This window comes from Dendropsophus ebraccatus, chromosome 10, assembly GCF_027789765.1.
Source record: "Dendropsophus ebraccatus isolate aDenEbr1 chromosome 10, aDenEbr1.pat, whole genome shotgun sequence".
NCBI classification, from domain to species: Eukaryota; Metazoa; Chordata; class Amphibia; order Anura; family Hylidae; genus Dendropsophus; species Dendropsophus ebraccatus.
This window is the reverse complement of record NC_091463.1, coordinates 54,780,174-54,796,361: the sequence shown is the minus strand read 5'-3', so window position 1 is coordinate 54,796,361 and position 16,188 is coordinate 54,780,174. Positions and strand designations below refer to the sequence as shown.

The 16,188-nt window shown below is 42.9% G+C and overlaps 1 protein-coding gene across 3 annotated transcripts in view; it reads right to left on the bottom strand.

The window, feature by feature from the left end:
* LOC138803067 (phosphatidylinositol-binding clathrin assembly protein-like) overlaps window positions 1-14,957 on the bottom strand; it is a 38,661-nt gene extending 23,704 nt beyond the window's left edge. The window contains exons 1-8 of one of the 3 annotated variants that reach the window (XM_069942602.1): window positions 14,350-14,957; window positions 8,042-8,184; window positions 5,749-5,824; window positions 5,453-5,555; window positions 5,268-5,361; window positions 5,070-5,181; window positions 1,814-1,920; window positions 1,230-1,271 (exon numbers count right to left, since the gene is read on the bottom strand). In XM_069942602.1, coding sequence (XP_069798703.1) covers window positions 1,230-1,271; window positions 1,814-1,920; window positions 5,070-5,181; window positions 5,268-5,361; window positions 5,453-5,555; window positions 5,749-5,824; window positions 8,042-8,184; window positions 14,350-14,479 — 807 coding nt within the window. In that variant the 5' untranslated portion in view covers window positions 14,480-14,957. The remainder of the gene's footprint in view (window positions 1-1,229; window positions 1,272-1,813; window positions 1,921-5,069; window positions 5,182-5,267; window positions 5,362-5,452; window positions 5,556-5,748; window positions 5,825-8,041; window positions 8,185-14,349) is intronic. The other 2 variants (XM_069942600.1, XM_069942601.1) reach the window with 2 other exon arrangements.
* Between the last annotated feature and the right edge of the window lie 1,231 nt (window positions 14,958-16,188).

Genomic DNA, 16,188 nt, shown 5'->3' with positions numbered 1-16,188 from the left:
AAACTTCACCTTTATTTTCGTCAGACAGTACAAAGCAGGAACATCTGAAAGGCGCTCACTCCCTGCCAGAGATGTTCCTGCTTCGTACTGTCTGACGAAAATAAAGGTGAAGTTTTTAAGGTGATGTGCCATTCTACTACTTCTTCTATATCTGATGTTTATAGACTACTATGTTGAACAGAGCACCACCGATAGCAACAAAGGTGAGAGTATCTTATATCTGACATAGTAGAGCGGCCTGAGATCTTGTAGTGCCAATGCAACTTCTCTTTGTGGATTATGAAAATGTATAACCCTAAAGATGTCTAAATCTGGGTTTTAGATTTAAATGCACACTTGTACACACAGAGCAACCACAACCTAATGCATCTCTCTTCAGAAGAATGAGATGTAGCACACTTTGTGCACCAAGTCTAGATCATGCAGACCAGTTAAAGTGGGTTACCCCATCATAAATCCTTATCACCTTACCTGTGGCTAGGTATTACGTTTTAGATTGTGGGGGGCCTGAAAAATGTCCCTCTAAGAGGATAAAGAGACAGTTGAGCATGTGTACTGCTACTCTATTTACGCTCTCTGGGACTGAAGGAGATACAGTGATCTGGAATCTTGGGCAATATGCTTAAAGGGGTTATCCAGCACTACAAAAACATGGCCACTTTCTTCCAGAGACAGCCCCACTCTTGTCACTCTTGCAAACCGCACCTGAACTGGAGACCGCACCTGAACTAGAGACAAGAGTCGTGTTGTCTCTGAAAAAAAGTGGCCGTGTTTTTGTAGCACTGGATAACCCCCTTAACCACTCTTCATTCACATGGTAGAAGGAGGAGACAAGGGATAAGGCAATAAAGTCATCTAAACCTAAAATTCATTAAGATGCTGCAAAAACGCACTGGTTACCAACAAACTAGTAGTTCCCCTACATACAGCAGCACATAATCAGGGAATCTATAGGTCATACAAAATGCACTCAGATTTTCCACATTATTTCAGACAGACACTAAGGTGGCCCTGTGTTAAAATGGTTACATTTTGGATCAAGGAAAACATAAAAGTAGTTATTAAGGTGGATATCTGAAGTCACCAGTTCACATGAATGGTTTCCATATAAGATGTATATGGAAGAGAAAACTTCTCATGATTATGGTTTATGGATAAAGCAATAAAATATAGACACCTGGAAGGAACGTGAAATGAAAAGAATTAAATGATGGGAAATGCACACTGACCTGAGTAAGATCTGGAATGTCACCCTGATCAATCCCAACTTGCTGAATTCACAAAAAAAGGGGGGGAAAGAAAAGTGTACATTACTTCATGCAGCGGCAATGGAGAGTGCTGTGGATATTGAATGCTTGCACACACAGTATGAAGGTAAAAGGGCCTCTATTAACTTAATGGACTGGTACAGTGGCACTTGCTAACAAAAAACAAGCAATTTAAATCTTGCAAGAATGCGCCCACATCATGCAACTGTCTTTAGTGCAATTCAAGATGCAAATATCAAAAGCCGAAACATGAATCAAGCCTGAGGTATTCATGCTATTGGCAAATAGTAGTATGCACATGTAAATATAGCAAAGGATAAAACTTGCAAGTTGCTTTTGGTTACAAGACAAACCCTGAAATGCGAGAATGGCATCAAGCAATAATGCATTAGCTGTATACTGTGGTATTTGCATTCATTCACCGTTGGCATATCCAATTTTTTTTTTTTAAACAGCATTCAATTTGTATCATGCATGACACATGCTACTGTACCAGTGCCAAGAGCTACATGAGGCCCCTTTGATGCAGGAATGACGGTACTGACCTCTGCCACTTTAAGGAATTCTGACAATTTCGTCATTCGAGCAAGAAATTTCTTATAAATGTCCAAAGCTTCTTTACACTGGTTTTTCTTCATATCAAAGTATTTTTCTACAGCAGATATAAAAAAAATAAATGAGAACTAATTAATATAGAACTACACTATGAAATACTAAGTGTGTAGGGCCCACTAATGCTACTAAAAAAATCTTAGACCAATTGAGGCATGGGCTTGTCATGCTTTCTGAAGCGGTCCTGTGGTATCTATTATTATTATTATTTATTTATAAAACGCACTTAATTCCAGAGCGCTATACAGGCGACAAGGGTAACAAACAAGAACATTACAAGATCAAAACACTTTACATGAAGACAGACTAATACATGGGGAAGAGGCAGTCTTTTAAAATATGAATAGCTGTGTGTAACAACATGCTTTGTTTAATGGGTGGTTCATTGTTTTTGCATTAATCTTTAAAAGTTTCTTTATGCACAGCACTTCCTGGTCTGTGAGTCAGGACTTCCTCTTTGTGTGCTCCCATTAGCAGGACAGAGATTTGCTTGACTTGTCAGCCTTCTGGGGCCAGGGAGAGAAGTTTGGGCTCAATTAGAACACAATACCCCCCATTTCCACGCTCTATGTGGCTGCACCTCTAGTGATACCCCAGCTTCTTCCCTGCTGTAATTCCAGCACATAAACCTTCCGTGACAGTAGACTGTCCAAGAGAGCACCAGTGTTAGTGTTTCTATATACTATAGTGCATACCTATCTTTTTGGCCTCCCTGCAAGAGCCAAAAGTCCATCAGAAGCAACAGTATCTGGTGTGGATCTGTTGCAGGCCTGTCAGGTCTAAGATTCTAAAAGCCATATCTTATTTTTCCATCAACTATAATAAATATATATTTTTTTTATTTATTCATTTCATCATAAAATGTAAAACGGAAAAGTTCAGCATTTTTTGTTATGTTTTACTACTATGGGTATAAAAAACAAAAAACAAAAAAAAAAACACACTTTGGCTCACCATATTGTAACTTAAATTTTTTGTATATGGGCTGTTTTTGCACACAGTGAACAGTAGTTTTTATTTGTACTCTTTTGGTATAGATAGGACTTTTGAGGTGACCCGGGAAAAAGGGGTCGATTTAAAATTTTTTAATATGGGGAATTTTTTCCCTAACAGCCCCCCCCCCTTGTCATTGCCACTGCCTGTCTGAGTCATGTCAATTTAAAGCTTACCTGTCACTCAAAGCCTGCACCCTTTATTATGATGAGACTACATCTTTTCACAGTAGCAATAAGCAGCTAAAAATAATTTTCCTTAATGCCCCTTAAGTGACAGTAGTGTAACTACAAGCCCTATAAGTTGTGAGGTACAGCCTCCGCGGATTTAACTAGTCTTCACAGCACATCCTACGAATGATTGATCGGACTGAGACCTCTGGATTTGCCAATAAACACCCAGAATTCTTTGTCATGTTCATCAAACCCTGGCTAAACAATATTTATAGGGAAGCAGAGCCATGGCTATTAGCTATTACTACTGCTTTGGTCTACAGCAATGTTAAGGTAAGCAGAATATGTCAAAGTAACATACACATGAATTTCAGGAACAAAGGCTTCCTAGGTAGGCGGTGTACACACGTAACATGATGAAGCATGATTCTTCCGGCTAGACACCCCCTTCTGTGGCTCCACGTTCCAATTATGGAGCCTGCATGCTCATTGTAAGCTTTATGGACAGTGGGCAAGGGTCAGCATGGTCACCCTGAGCAGTCTGTGGCTATGCAGCAACCTGTTGTCCACTGTGTTCTGAAACATTTCCAGCATTTCCCTTTTTAACAATTTGCTACATTTCTGTAAGAATGGACCAGATGGGCTAGCTTTTGCTATTGATGTGCTTCAAAAAGCCTTGGCTGCCCATGACCTTGCTGCTGGCCCACATGTCTTTCCTTTTGTTAGGTACAAACCACTGCATACTGGGAACACCCCACTTCCATTTAGATGCTCTTACTCAGTCATCATAGTTTGACCCTTAAAAAGGTCACTCAGCTCTTTAGTCTTGCCCATGCCCACACCCACCCACCTACTCAACAACATTACTAGCAAAGATGGATTATTGTCCTGATCAGCACTGGGTTTCATAAATGAGTTAAACTGCAACATTCACACAGGCAAACCAGGTATAAACTGAAGCATTCGGTGAAGTAAGCATTTTAGAGCAAAGAAAAACGTATGCAAAGAAAAAATGTAAAAGTATTTTCAAATTTTTAATACCATATAAAAAGGAAATTAGCGGCGCTCACCACTTTGTAGCAGCTCCATCGTTCCTTTATTGAAAAAGACAAGACATAATATCGAGGGGAGACGCCAGTGTTAGCCAAACTTTGTTGCCGGTAACACAGTTTGGCTAATACTGGCGTCTCTCCTGCGATATTATGTCTTGGTTTTTGTTTTGTTTTTTAAATAAAGGAACGATGGAACTGCTACAAAGTGGTGAGCGCCACAAATTTCCTTTTATATCGTATTACGAATTGAGAGACTGTACACTAGTAGCTGAGCACCCCACATAGCCTAATACCTATTCCATCTGCCTGCAAAGATTTGCTCCCTATCAGTTGGATAAGAGAGCGGGTTCCATGGGAAGGTTTTCCTGCTGTGCCGCTGCTGTTTCTAATTACTATAGTTTTCTATATTTTGCATGCAAGTTAGATGGAATCACATCCAAACTCATCTCACGATTGCTGCACTGGAGCTCTGTTTGGACTTATCTACTGGCGATCCAGGTGTTAGATCTGCTATATGGGTACCAAACATTCACCTTGCAGAGGCTTAGGATATGGCAAGCAGAAGAGCCTCATACAGATTTCAATAAGAGGAACTAATAGATTATCAGGTTTTATATAGATTTTTAACTGTGGCTAGCTGTTCAAAGACAGACTTTTCCTTTCCATTTGCAGAACCATGCAATGTTTTCCATACCACCATGGAGTGATGATATTGGGTAACTACATATAGCACTGTCCTTCACAATAAAGAAAATAAGCTACTTGAGTACAGTAGGCTAAACACAACATTGAACAAATTGTATTTGTATGCGGTCTAAAGAACAATGTACATACGTGACATAAACCGCAAAAGCTGTAGATACAGCTGCTGCATCAGGTCAAGACCCTCCAAACCTGTGTAGTCCTCACCTCAATAGAGAATACAATGTACAATGTAAAGGAGACAGAAAGCACTGGAGACAACCACATACCTAACAAATTAATAACTCCTTCATTGTAGGCAGCAAATAATCGAATGGAGTCTTTAAATAGCAGCATGAAGCCAGTGTTTATAACACCATTAGTTAACTCATTTGGGTTTGCCTAGAATAAAAACATACAGAAAAAAAGCAGTTAAAAGCAAATAATAGACTAAACACATTACAGCCATAAAGTAATTGTGTACCTACATCAAAATCTAGTAGAGCGTCCAGCTGATTCTGAATGATAGGAAGAGTTTTTAACAACTTTTCTGTAGCCATAGTTCTCATAACACCATCAATCCTAAAATATGGACAGGAACAAAAAAAAAGTCATGTTTGAGAATGTATGACCAGCTTTCTAAACAGCCGATTAATGTTCCTGGTTTACGTACCCTCTTTTCATCTTGGTGAAGTCCACTGCCACAAGTCTGTAGGAAAGGGCTTTTTCATTCAAATACCTGCTGTAGCGCCTGATGAAAGTTGACATATCATAGCCTAAAAACCAAACAAATAGTACAAAAAAAAGTCCTAAAAATGGGTGTTCCACATTTTTTATTTCATGAAGAGAATTGACTAAAATAGTCATGAGAGCTGACAGGTTGGGCAGAAGGCTTAAAATCACTTTATGCCTACACTCATTTTAAGGGTAATGTTCGCAAATTACATATAAAAACATATTGTTCTTTACCTTGCATAGCACCTTTATCTAAAAAGTTGTTAAGGTTGAATAATGTATTCCTGGATGCAAGATACTGAATAAATCGCTAGAAGAAAAGAAAAATTGGAATAAAAATCATTAAGAACAGTGATACATATAAACATAAAAATGAAGGCCCAAATATATCAATTAGCCTAAAACTCAAACTGTCTGGTTTTGTCCATAGCGACTTACCTCCCCGAGAAGATAAGCGGTCATTGGCCCTATCTCCACCGACATAATCTGTCAGTCGGTTGGAGGAACCTCATACTGGTGGGTACCAACCACAAAAGTAGGTGGTGTATGGGGATGTTAAAGGAGAAGTCCGGCCAAAATTATTTTTTTTATATGTTATTACTTATGAAAAGTTATACAATTTTCTAATGTACATTAATTATGGGAAATGCTGATACACTAAATTAAGGGAAATAGCAGTATATCAGGAAGTGTTAGAATTATCTCCGAAGCAGTGACGTCACGACGAAAGGTGTAATTCCTATGGAGTGTCCAGCAGGGAACGCTCTTTATATAGAAGTCAATGAGTACCATTGACTTCTATATATAGTGCGCCCCTGCTGGACACTCCATAGGAATTACAGTGTATGTAATGTTATGCACTGTACTTTTGTACTTTTCATGAATACATTTATAGAATACTTTGGGGAGCAAGTGTCCTTGCTCCCCAAAGTATCCCATAAATGTATTCAATGAATAGATTTGCAGGGCACTGAGCAGGGAGGGAGAGAGGTGCCATCTACCTCCCCCCTCCCTGCTCGGTGCTGGGCACATACACACAGTACTACTCCCCCATTATCTGCAGTACCTGTGCTATCCCTATCACCCCCGCCGCTCACACAGGGGCTGCCGCTCACTCCCACCCGCCCGCGCCGCTCCTCACTATCCCTGACTCCCGCCCGCGCCGCTCCTCACTATCACTATCTGCAGATAATGGGGGAGTAGTACTGTGTGTGTATGTGCCCAGCACCGAGCAGGGAGGGGGAGGTAGATGGCACCTCTCTCCCTCCCTGCTCAGTGCCCTGCAAATCTATTCATTGAATACATTTATGGGATACTTTGGGGAGCAAAGACACTTGCTCCCCAAAGTATTCTATAAATGTATTCATGAAGTCCCCAAAAGTACAGTGCATAACATAACATTACATACACTGTAATTCCTATAGAGTGTCCAGCAGGGGCGCACTATATATAGAAGTCAATGGTACTCATTGACTTCTATATAAAGAGCGCCCCCTGCTGGACACTCCATAGGAATTACACCTTTCGTCGCGACGTCACTGCTTCTGAGATAATTCTAACACTTCCTGATACACTAAATTAAGGGAAATAGCAGTATATCAGCATTTCCCATAATTAATGTACATTAGAAAATTGTATAACTTTTCATAAGTAATAACATATAAAAAAAAATCATTTTGGCCGGACTTCTCCTTTAAGCCTAAGGACCCTATTACATGGGGCGATTATCGTGAGAAAAATTGTTATATCGTTCGAATTTAAATGATAATTATTTTGTTTGAAAATTAGGCAATGATGGAAAAGTCGTTTGTGTGTAGTTGATTGCATATTTTGAGCTGAACCTTAAATCATTGTTAATTGTTCTCTGTAATTCCACATTTGTTCACTAATGGTTCAGTGTAATTCCACATTGTTCTTTCATTTTCTGGGATCAGATGGAGTAAACAATTTGTAACTAAGGACTATCTTTCTGTGTTATATGGTGAACAATTTCAGGTAGCTCTCATTTGAGATCATTTATCGATAATCGTTAAAAATCGATTTGTCTAATAGGACCCTAAGCCAGTGTCAACTTTGCAGTTAACAGATCTTAGTTTTCTGCTCTTCTTGCCTAAAGGATAAGGAGGTATCTTTTAATTAAGAAGAGCTGAGAATCACTAAATAAGGTGGCAAAAGCACTCAGATGACCATGTTCTATGAAAGCAGAGGAAGTCTCAGACTATCACAAGCAGAGCTGAGCATAAAAAATGAAGAGGTGCAGTGATCATACTGCCTTCTCATTTTAGTGAATTGGGGAAGGGGCCTCAGCACCAGACCCCCCGCTAATCAAAACATCTCACATACTGCTATGACACGCAGGTAGTAGTTTTTTTTTTTTTTTTTTTTTTTTAAACGATAGGTACCCTGTAAAGCATTTTTGCTACAACACATTCATCCTAGTATTCCTTACACTGTAAGAATTTACCATTCCTTTACTGCAGAACTATGGCTTTATTTACAGCAAAACAAAACTTTAAAGTAGTCTTACCTCATTCCCATACATCATAAGGTGATGCGTTGTGATAAGGGCTTTGAATACTACAACCCAACTACCATTGGCCGTCCGTTCAAAGAGGGTGTCAGCAAGCTGCGGTATGTTAACATTCATTTCGTTCGTACACTGGATCAGATCTGAAACGATAGAAAGAGTAGTAATCATTTAACACCAGTACGGTACAAGGATTTCCAACTACAGTGGCCATCTAATAGCCCAGAACATCTTACAATTTCATTGCAAGGTTACTTCTGCACACTATCTATACAACAGAATGCCAATATACAGTCACATTACAGCTTGTTTAATTTTATGAAGAGCCTTATACTGAGTTACAGTCAAAATTAGGGGCATCCATGATTGTTTAGTGTAAAAAGCCAATACCTCCTGAAATAAGTAGACAAAAAGTTGTATCCTAAAATAGTTTATAAATATTTAAGCTCAATTATGATTAGTTTAGGCCACATCCTTTTTACATATCACACCATAGAAACGTAGCAAACATAGCAGTCACCTCCAACAATTTGTGAGCTTCTGACACCTGTCTGCTGGTAGTGCCTTCCTGTCTTCCACTACAGCTCCCTCTGGCTTTTTAATGTCTGCAGATTCTTTTTTACTACAACAAGTTTCAATTCTCTCCAATGATTTTCACTTGGGTGGAGATCAGGACTGGCCAGTTTACAACCGTGCATTTTTCTTCTTCTTCACCACTCCTGTGTACTATGGCATGTACCCCTTGGGCCATGGTCCTGCTATAGCACTCTCTTTATATTGTCTGCTAAGGGTGTGTTTACCCAGAGAAATTTCTGACAGATTTTGGAAGCCAAAGCCAGGAATGGATTTGAAAAGAGATGAAATCTCAGTCTTTCCTTTATGACCTGATGTCTGTTTAAATTCTGTGCCTGGCTTTGGCTTTAAAGATCTGTCAAATCTGTGTAAACGCACCATAAGGCATGGCATTCCACTCTTCTTGACAGTTGTATTATAAGGGAACAGCTGCTGGAGACTCGGATACTTCAAATGGAGAGACCTGCATTTTCTCCAGACTTGTATCCCATAGAAAACCTATGGGATCAGCCTAGTCACCATGTAGAGACTGGAAACTCTGCACCCCAGAACCTCCATGATCGAATGGCCGCCGTTCAAGAACAGGATGCCAAGACAAAAAGTTGACTTGTAAAAAGCATAAGATGTTGTTGTTGAGCTGACATTGACATTTTTTGTTGGGGTATACCCACCACTGCTGTTGGCTTTAAGGGACTTAAAGGTAATCTGTCACTAGGTTTATGCCGCCTTAAATGAGGGCAGAATAAGCTAGTGACAGAAATGCTGAATAGATCGGTGTATTACTTACATCATTCTGTTCAGCTGTTCTCTTAATATGCAGGAAAATAGGATTCTTGCCCCACCCCTTAGCTGCTGATTGACAGGTGACTGCCTATATACATCATTAATAGATAACTGCCAATCAGCAGCTGGTGGGCGGAGTCTGAATAACGAGGGCTACTGGGCTCGTGCTTATAACTAAGAGGACTACTTATTATCCATGTTATTGAGGAGGATCTCTCTAAATCTGCTGCACAGAACAATGTAAGTGATATATCATTCTGCTCAGCTTCTACGTCACTAGTTTATACTTCCCTGAGATAGGACAGCCTGAACCTGCTGACAGAGTCTCTAAAGGTGAAGTCTGGCGAGCAATGGGGAGCATAATAAACAATCATTACTTACCTATCCCCGTGCCTGTGAAGTACCATGTAACAGGCTCTGGGATCCCCGCCGGAAGGCATTTTGCCACCAGAGTTCCGATACTGACATTTCAGGAATGGAAAAGGGGGTTTAGTGTAAGAATTCCAAGATGTGCAGGAAGAGACTGACACTTGTCATGTTGGAAGTCTACAAACTATGATTACCATTCACCTAAGTAAATTGGTGCCTCAGGATAAGAGTAACTTGGATTAAGAGCACTTTGCAAGAAGAGCTCACAGTTATTCATAATTGTAACTTGGTTTAGGAGCATTGCTTTGGTTTAAGAGCTCCCTGTACTGGGTGGGAGGGCGAGTGGGGGAGGGGCATGGTCTGCATTAGTGGGGTCTGACCAAGGAAGTCTCCCCCACCTTCCAAATCATAGCAGGTCCATTTCAGGCTGGGGCTTGCATCAGGGGACAGGACAGTGGAGGTAATCTCTTCATAGCTGTAATCCCTCTACGTGCACATATGTCCTGCTCATTCCTTTATGCTCCCTGCAGTCTCTGTCAGCCCTTGTGTTTCCCATCCTCTCCATTCCTGCTATAATGTGCCTGCACTCGCACTCAGCTATACACACTGCTGCTATAATATGCCTGCACTTACACTCAGCTGTATAGAAAAGTCTGTCACTGTCCTCCTGCAAAGCTGTGATTCTAACTTCCTGATTGGTCCATGCTGAACACACCCCTTACCGATTGCTGTCATGTGACCACACAGACCTCTGACAGCAGCCCTGCTTCTCTATTCTAGCCTGTTGTACTAAGCTACTGCATTATAGGGATCTGTATTTTCATCCTGCATCTATAAACTGCTGCTGTTTTTTCAGGTTTATGCACTTACTATACATAATACACCACGTGCTGATTACTATACTCAGTTCTCATACTACAGTAACTTATATTACATATTCAGCTGGTTTGAAATGTTTGATTTGTTTTATATGTTATTCAGAATTAAAAAAATCATAATTTTAGGGGTGTGGAACCAATTGTCGGCATTGCATTGATTTCTTAAGGGAAAATTTTGGTTTAAGAGTCCTGGAACAAATTATACTTGTAATCCAAGGCACCACTGTATAGTTAAAGGGATATGCACATACACGCTGTCAGTGTCTCTTTAAACTGCTTTACTCCTCACCCATCTAGTGTAACCCAGTAGTTACACTGTAAGGAGGTGGCATCATGAAGCATAGAAGGTAAGATCAGATGTGTACTACATACATATATGTTAAGCAGTACTGGTTTTAGTAAAGACGCTTATATTAATATATCATTTTATTCCTTGTGCATCTGTGATTACTTCCTGGTTTCCTCTGGGCTGTGACCCTGCGGTTGCCATGCAACAGTGCAGACACTTTCCCACAATCCCCCCTGCTTGCATCTGAAGTGAAAACCAACTGCCAGCACTAATGGGACAGATCATGTGACTGCAGTTATACTGGGCATGAGAGACCCCACCTAGTTCCGGTGGGCCAGAACCACGGCAATAGGTTATCAAAGCAAAGCAGACTTGTGGGGGATTAGGGAGTCTCTCTCTCTAAGAAATGCTTGTATATTGGATATATATTTCACTTAACATAATGCATCGGTATAGACCTATTTTTCTTCCTTTCCTGACACCACCCCCTTTAAGTCTTTGAGAAAAACAGGTGGAAATTACTCAAATAACTGATATGTCAATTCTTTGAACGGAGAGCAGAGGCGCGCGAGATATCACATTGACACGGGATTCCGAGTCTACTGCGCGAGTTCCGTTCAGAATTTCCACCTGTTTTGCTCAGTGTGAACATACCCTACCAGTGATAACTTGATGTCCATGTGTTATCACGTGACTCGGCAGCAGGCGTGGTCACCTGACGTTATATTACATAGGCAATGTAACCAGAAGAAGACCAGCAAGAATAGTGGTGCAGTAACAGAAACAAATAATAGACAATGATATTTTCACCTTCCTTTAATACATAAGAGGGTAAATACACACAAGCGGTCAGCCACATCCTACTGACGTGGAGCAGCCAAACCCATTTATTTCTATGGCTCCATACACACACACAGGTCTGTGTTGGAGCTGTGATATGTGCGGGAAAAAAAATAAATAGGCAAGCCACTATACGGCTAATATTTACAGATACAACTACTGAAATTAATGGGACTTTGCAAATGTGGACGGTTACGGATTGTGTTGCCCATAATTGCAGGACGGCAGCCGCCACAGGCAGCAATACAGATGTGCATCAGGCCTCAAGCAGTGACTGCTGCCACATATGAGCGGCATGCAGATGACAGCTCACCTGTTTTCACCCACTGGCATTTTCGGATGTCCTTGAGATATTGGCCGTCAACAGCTGCAGCAAGGAGCAGGCGAAACCTCCAGTGTTTGTTAGGCCGTTTTCTCACTGCTGAAATGCTGGAGCAAATGTACTACAGCTAAATTGTGTCCCCCATCTCGGATCTAGTAACCTAAACTAAAACATCACATATCCCATTGATGCTGATGCACAAACAAGCCCACATGAAACTGCGTGAAACCAGCCCTTAAAGATGTCAGACGCCTTTCTTGGCGGCCCATATACGTTACAATCCCTGACCCTTCCAACTGGTGAGAGGATGCTGGAGGTCAGATCCCTGCCATTCTAAAACTGATGGTCTATCATGAGGCTAGACCATCATACTATTAAGCTGGATGACCCCTTTAGGGTACAAACACACACAGCAGATACGCAGCAGATACGCAGCAGATTTGATACTCTGTTCAGTTATTTAGATCTAATCTGCTGCGTATCGCAGCAGTAAATACGCAGCGTATATGCAGTGTGTGTTTGTACCCTAAAAAGGGGTTTTCTGGGTCTACTAAATCAATGGACTATCCTAATGCAGTGTTGCGATTTTGAAGCAACAATTTGGTTTTTACAACAATCAGCGTTTAGACGAAAAAAAAATCGTTAGGAAAATAGTTAGAAAATTTGTATGAAAAATCATTATTGTTATCGATTTTAAGATCGCTCAAGCCCATCTTTCACATGGGGTAAATCTATTAAAGACTGTTTACACAAAGAGATCTGCGAAATTTTAGGGAACAAGGATTTAAGAACATGTTGAAAGATCAAAACGAACGATTTCTCACTCGTCGCTTGATCGTCTGCTGTGTTAACACGGAACGATTATCGCTCAAATGTGATCTTTATTGAGAAAATTCAAACGATAATCATTCCGTGTAAACGCAGCATAAGGAAAGGTCATCAATATCCCGATAGTGGGGGTCGGACTCCTGACAGCTATGACAGTCAGCTGACAGAAGGAGCAGCTGTTCAGGCAAACACTTAATTCCATTATTACCAGGTACAGCTATTTACCTGTACTTACAGCTGTATATAGTGTTACAGCAAACTGCAGCTATAGAGCCACGTTGTAATACCAGACACAGCCACAACCAGCAGTGTGGCACTGTGTACGTACAGGAGCTGAGCTGTGTTCATATCAAGCATGGTCCAACAAAATTAAAATATCACCATATTTCTGGGATGGTCTAAAAGCAAACAATAACCTGAACCTACTGTAACCTCAGGGGCAACAACTTCTACCCGGTGTTATACAAGGTATGGCTGGTGTTCAGATTCTAGGTGATGTAACTTTTTTGTGGGGGTTTCTATACAACGGGTGAGACAGGACGATAAGTAGGTATATATCATATCTACAGGAAACACATGATGGGGTGTATACACCATACACTGCATATATAATGTATACACCATATACACAGGAAGGACATTGTGATGAATGAATAGACATCACGCACTGTATACATTATGTACACACCATATACACAGGTAGGAAAATGGTGATGAGTAAACATATATATTGTATACACAGAGGATGCGATACTGAATGAGTATACTTGCTACACTGTATATAGAATGTATACACCATATATGCAGGGATCACAGGATAAAGAAAGTATACAGATCACAATGTATATACTCTGTACAGTGATATACATATTACATATACAGAATGGGATCTATATAGTCACAAAGGTTGGGACATGAAATGACGCTGAATGAGAGCACAAACCACACACTGCATGTATCCTGAACACTCTATATACACTGCTCGTATACGCTATAGACCTGACGCCCAACCTGTGGCTACAGAACTACAACTCCCAGCATACCCACTGCAGTATTACAATAGCTAGATAGCCACAGGTTGGGGGACCATTATAGTAAATACACGAGCAGACAGACATGGAATGTATATATATATATATATATACACACAGGTGACATGGTGTGTATATATAATATAGGGAGACAAGTAGGGCCATATACTACAGTATACAGCAGACATGGTAGATATGGTGTGTATATATGACACAGATAGGGCTAAAGTCTACCGTATATACCATAGTATACAGGTGCCCCAGTGTATATATAATGATACCCTATCTCGTGTAATGTCATTGTACTCTCCGTATACATATACAGTGTATCCCGGCAGTATATACAGCACACAGGACGTGTATACGGTGCCCGGTGAGGAATGGCGGTGACTTACAGTCCAGGTGCTTCTTCTTGGGCCCCATCACCTCATGGGTGGTCGCCTTACACACGGCCTTGGCTACGGCGGAGCCGGTGACGCTGTGCTGGGCCGCCGTGATCCGGTCGGTGATGGACTGACCCGACATGGTCGGCGCTGGCTCTCCGGCCTGGGCTCAGGGCAGTATCAGTGCCGGCTCCTCGGTCCCGGCTGTCCGGACGGCTGCTGCTGCTGACACACGGGATGGCGGCGGCACCGCTCTCCTCTCTCGCTCTCTCCTCCTTTCCGGTTTCTCTCCCTTCTTCTTTCTTTTTACCTCACTCTTCACTCCTAAGACAAAATGGCGGCGCCGTGTCATGTGACCGCGGTCCGCAGAGCGCCGGGTGTTGTTGAGGTGGTACCAGTCGGTGTGTGGCTCCGGGGCCGGTGGTGAAGACGAGGGGGAGGACGCGGTGTGCCGGGCCGGGGGAATGATGGGCAGAGCCGCGGTATGGTGGGGGAGGGACGTGACGGGAAACTTGTCAGTCACACGGGAGGGTGAGTGATGGCGGGGGTGTCTCTACCCCTCACAGGCTGCTTAGCCCTCACAGGTTACCGCCATCCTACACAGCAGCGACATGTAATAGCACACGGTGCAGGTTATCCCGGGAGAAGCGGCGCCACACTGCTGGATGCGGTGTCCGTGCCCTCATCCCCGCACACCTGTGTAATGAGGGGGAGGGGGGTACAGGGGGGCTCTGCGATGGCTGATACTGAGGAGAGCATAGTGGTGGCTTATACTGAGGGGAGCATAGTGGTGGCCGATACTGAGGGGAGCATAGTGGTGGCCGATACTGAGGGGAGCATAGTGGTGGCCGATACTGAGGGGAGCATAGTGGTGGCCGATACTGAGGGGAGCATAGTGGTGGCTGATACTGAGGGGAGCATAGTGGTGGCCGATACTGAGGGGAGCATAGTGGTGGCCGATACTGAGGGGAGCATAGTGGTGGCTGATACTGAGGGGAGCATAGTGGTGGCTGATACTGAGGGGAGCATAGTGGTGGCTGATACTGGGGGAAGCATAGTGGTGGCCGATACTGGGGAGGGGAGCATAGTGGTGGCCGATACTGGGGAGGGGAGCATAGTGGTGGCCGATACTGAGGGGAGCATAGTGGTGGCCGATACTGAGGGGAGCATAGTGGTGGCCGATACTGAGGGGAGCATAGTGGTGGCCGATACTGAGGGGAGCATAGTGGTGGCCGATACTGAGGGGAGCATAGTGGTGGCCGATACTGAGGGGAGCATAGTGGTGGCCGATACTGGGGGGAGCATAGTGGTGGCCGATACTGGGGGGAGCATAGTGGTGGCCGATACTGGGGGGAGCATAGTGGTGGCCGATACTGGGGGGAGCATAGTGGTGGCCGATACTGAGGGGAGCATAGTGGTGGCCGATACTGAGGGGAGCATAGTGGTGGCCGATACTGGGGAGGGGAGCATAGTGGTGGCTGATACTGAGGGGAGCATAGTGGTGGCTGACACTGGGGGGAGCATAGTGGTGGCTGACACTGGGGGGAGCATAGTGTTGAATGATACTGAGGGGAGCATAGTGGTGGCTGACACTGGGGGGAGCATAGTGGTGGCTGATACTGGGGAGGGGAGCATAGTGGTGACTGATACTGGGGGGAGCATAGTGGTGGCTGACACTTGGGGGAGCATAGTGGTGGCTGACACTGGGGAGGGGAGCATAGTGGTGGCTGACACTTGGGGGGAGCATAGTGGTGGCTGATACTGGGGAGGGGAGCATAGTGGTGGCTGATACTGGGGAGGGGAGCATAGTGGTGGCAGACACTGAGGGGAGCATAGTAGTTGCTGATACTG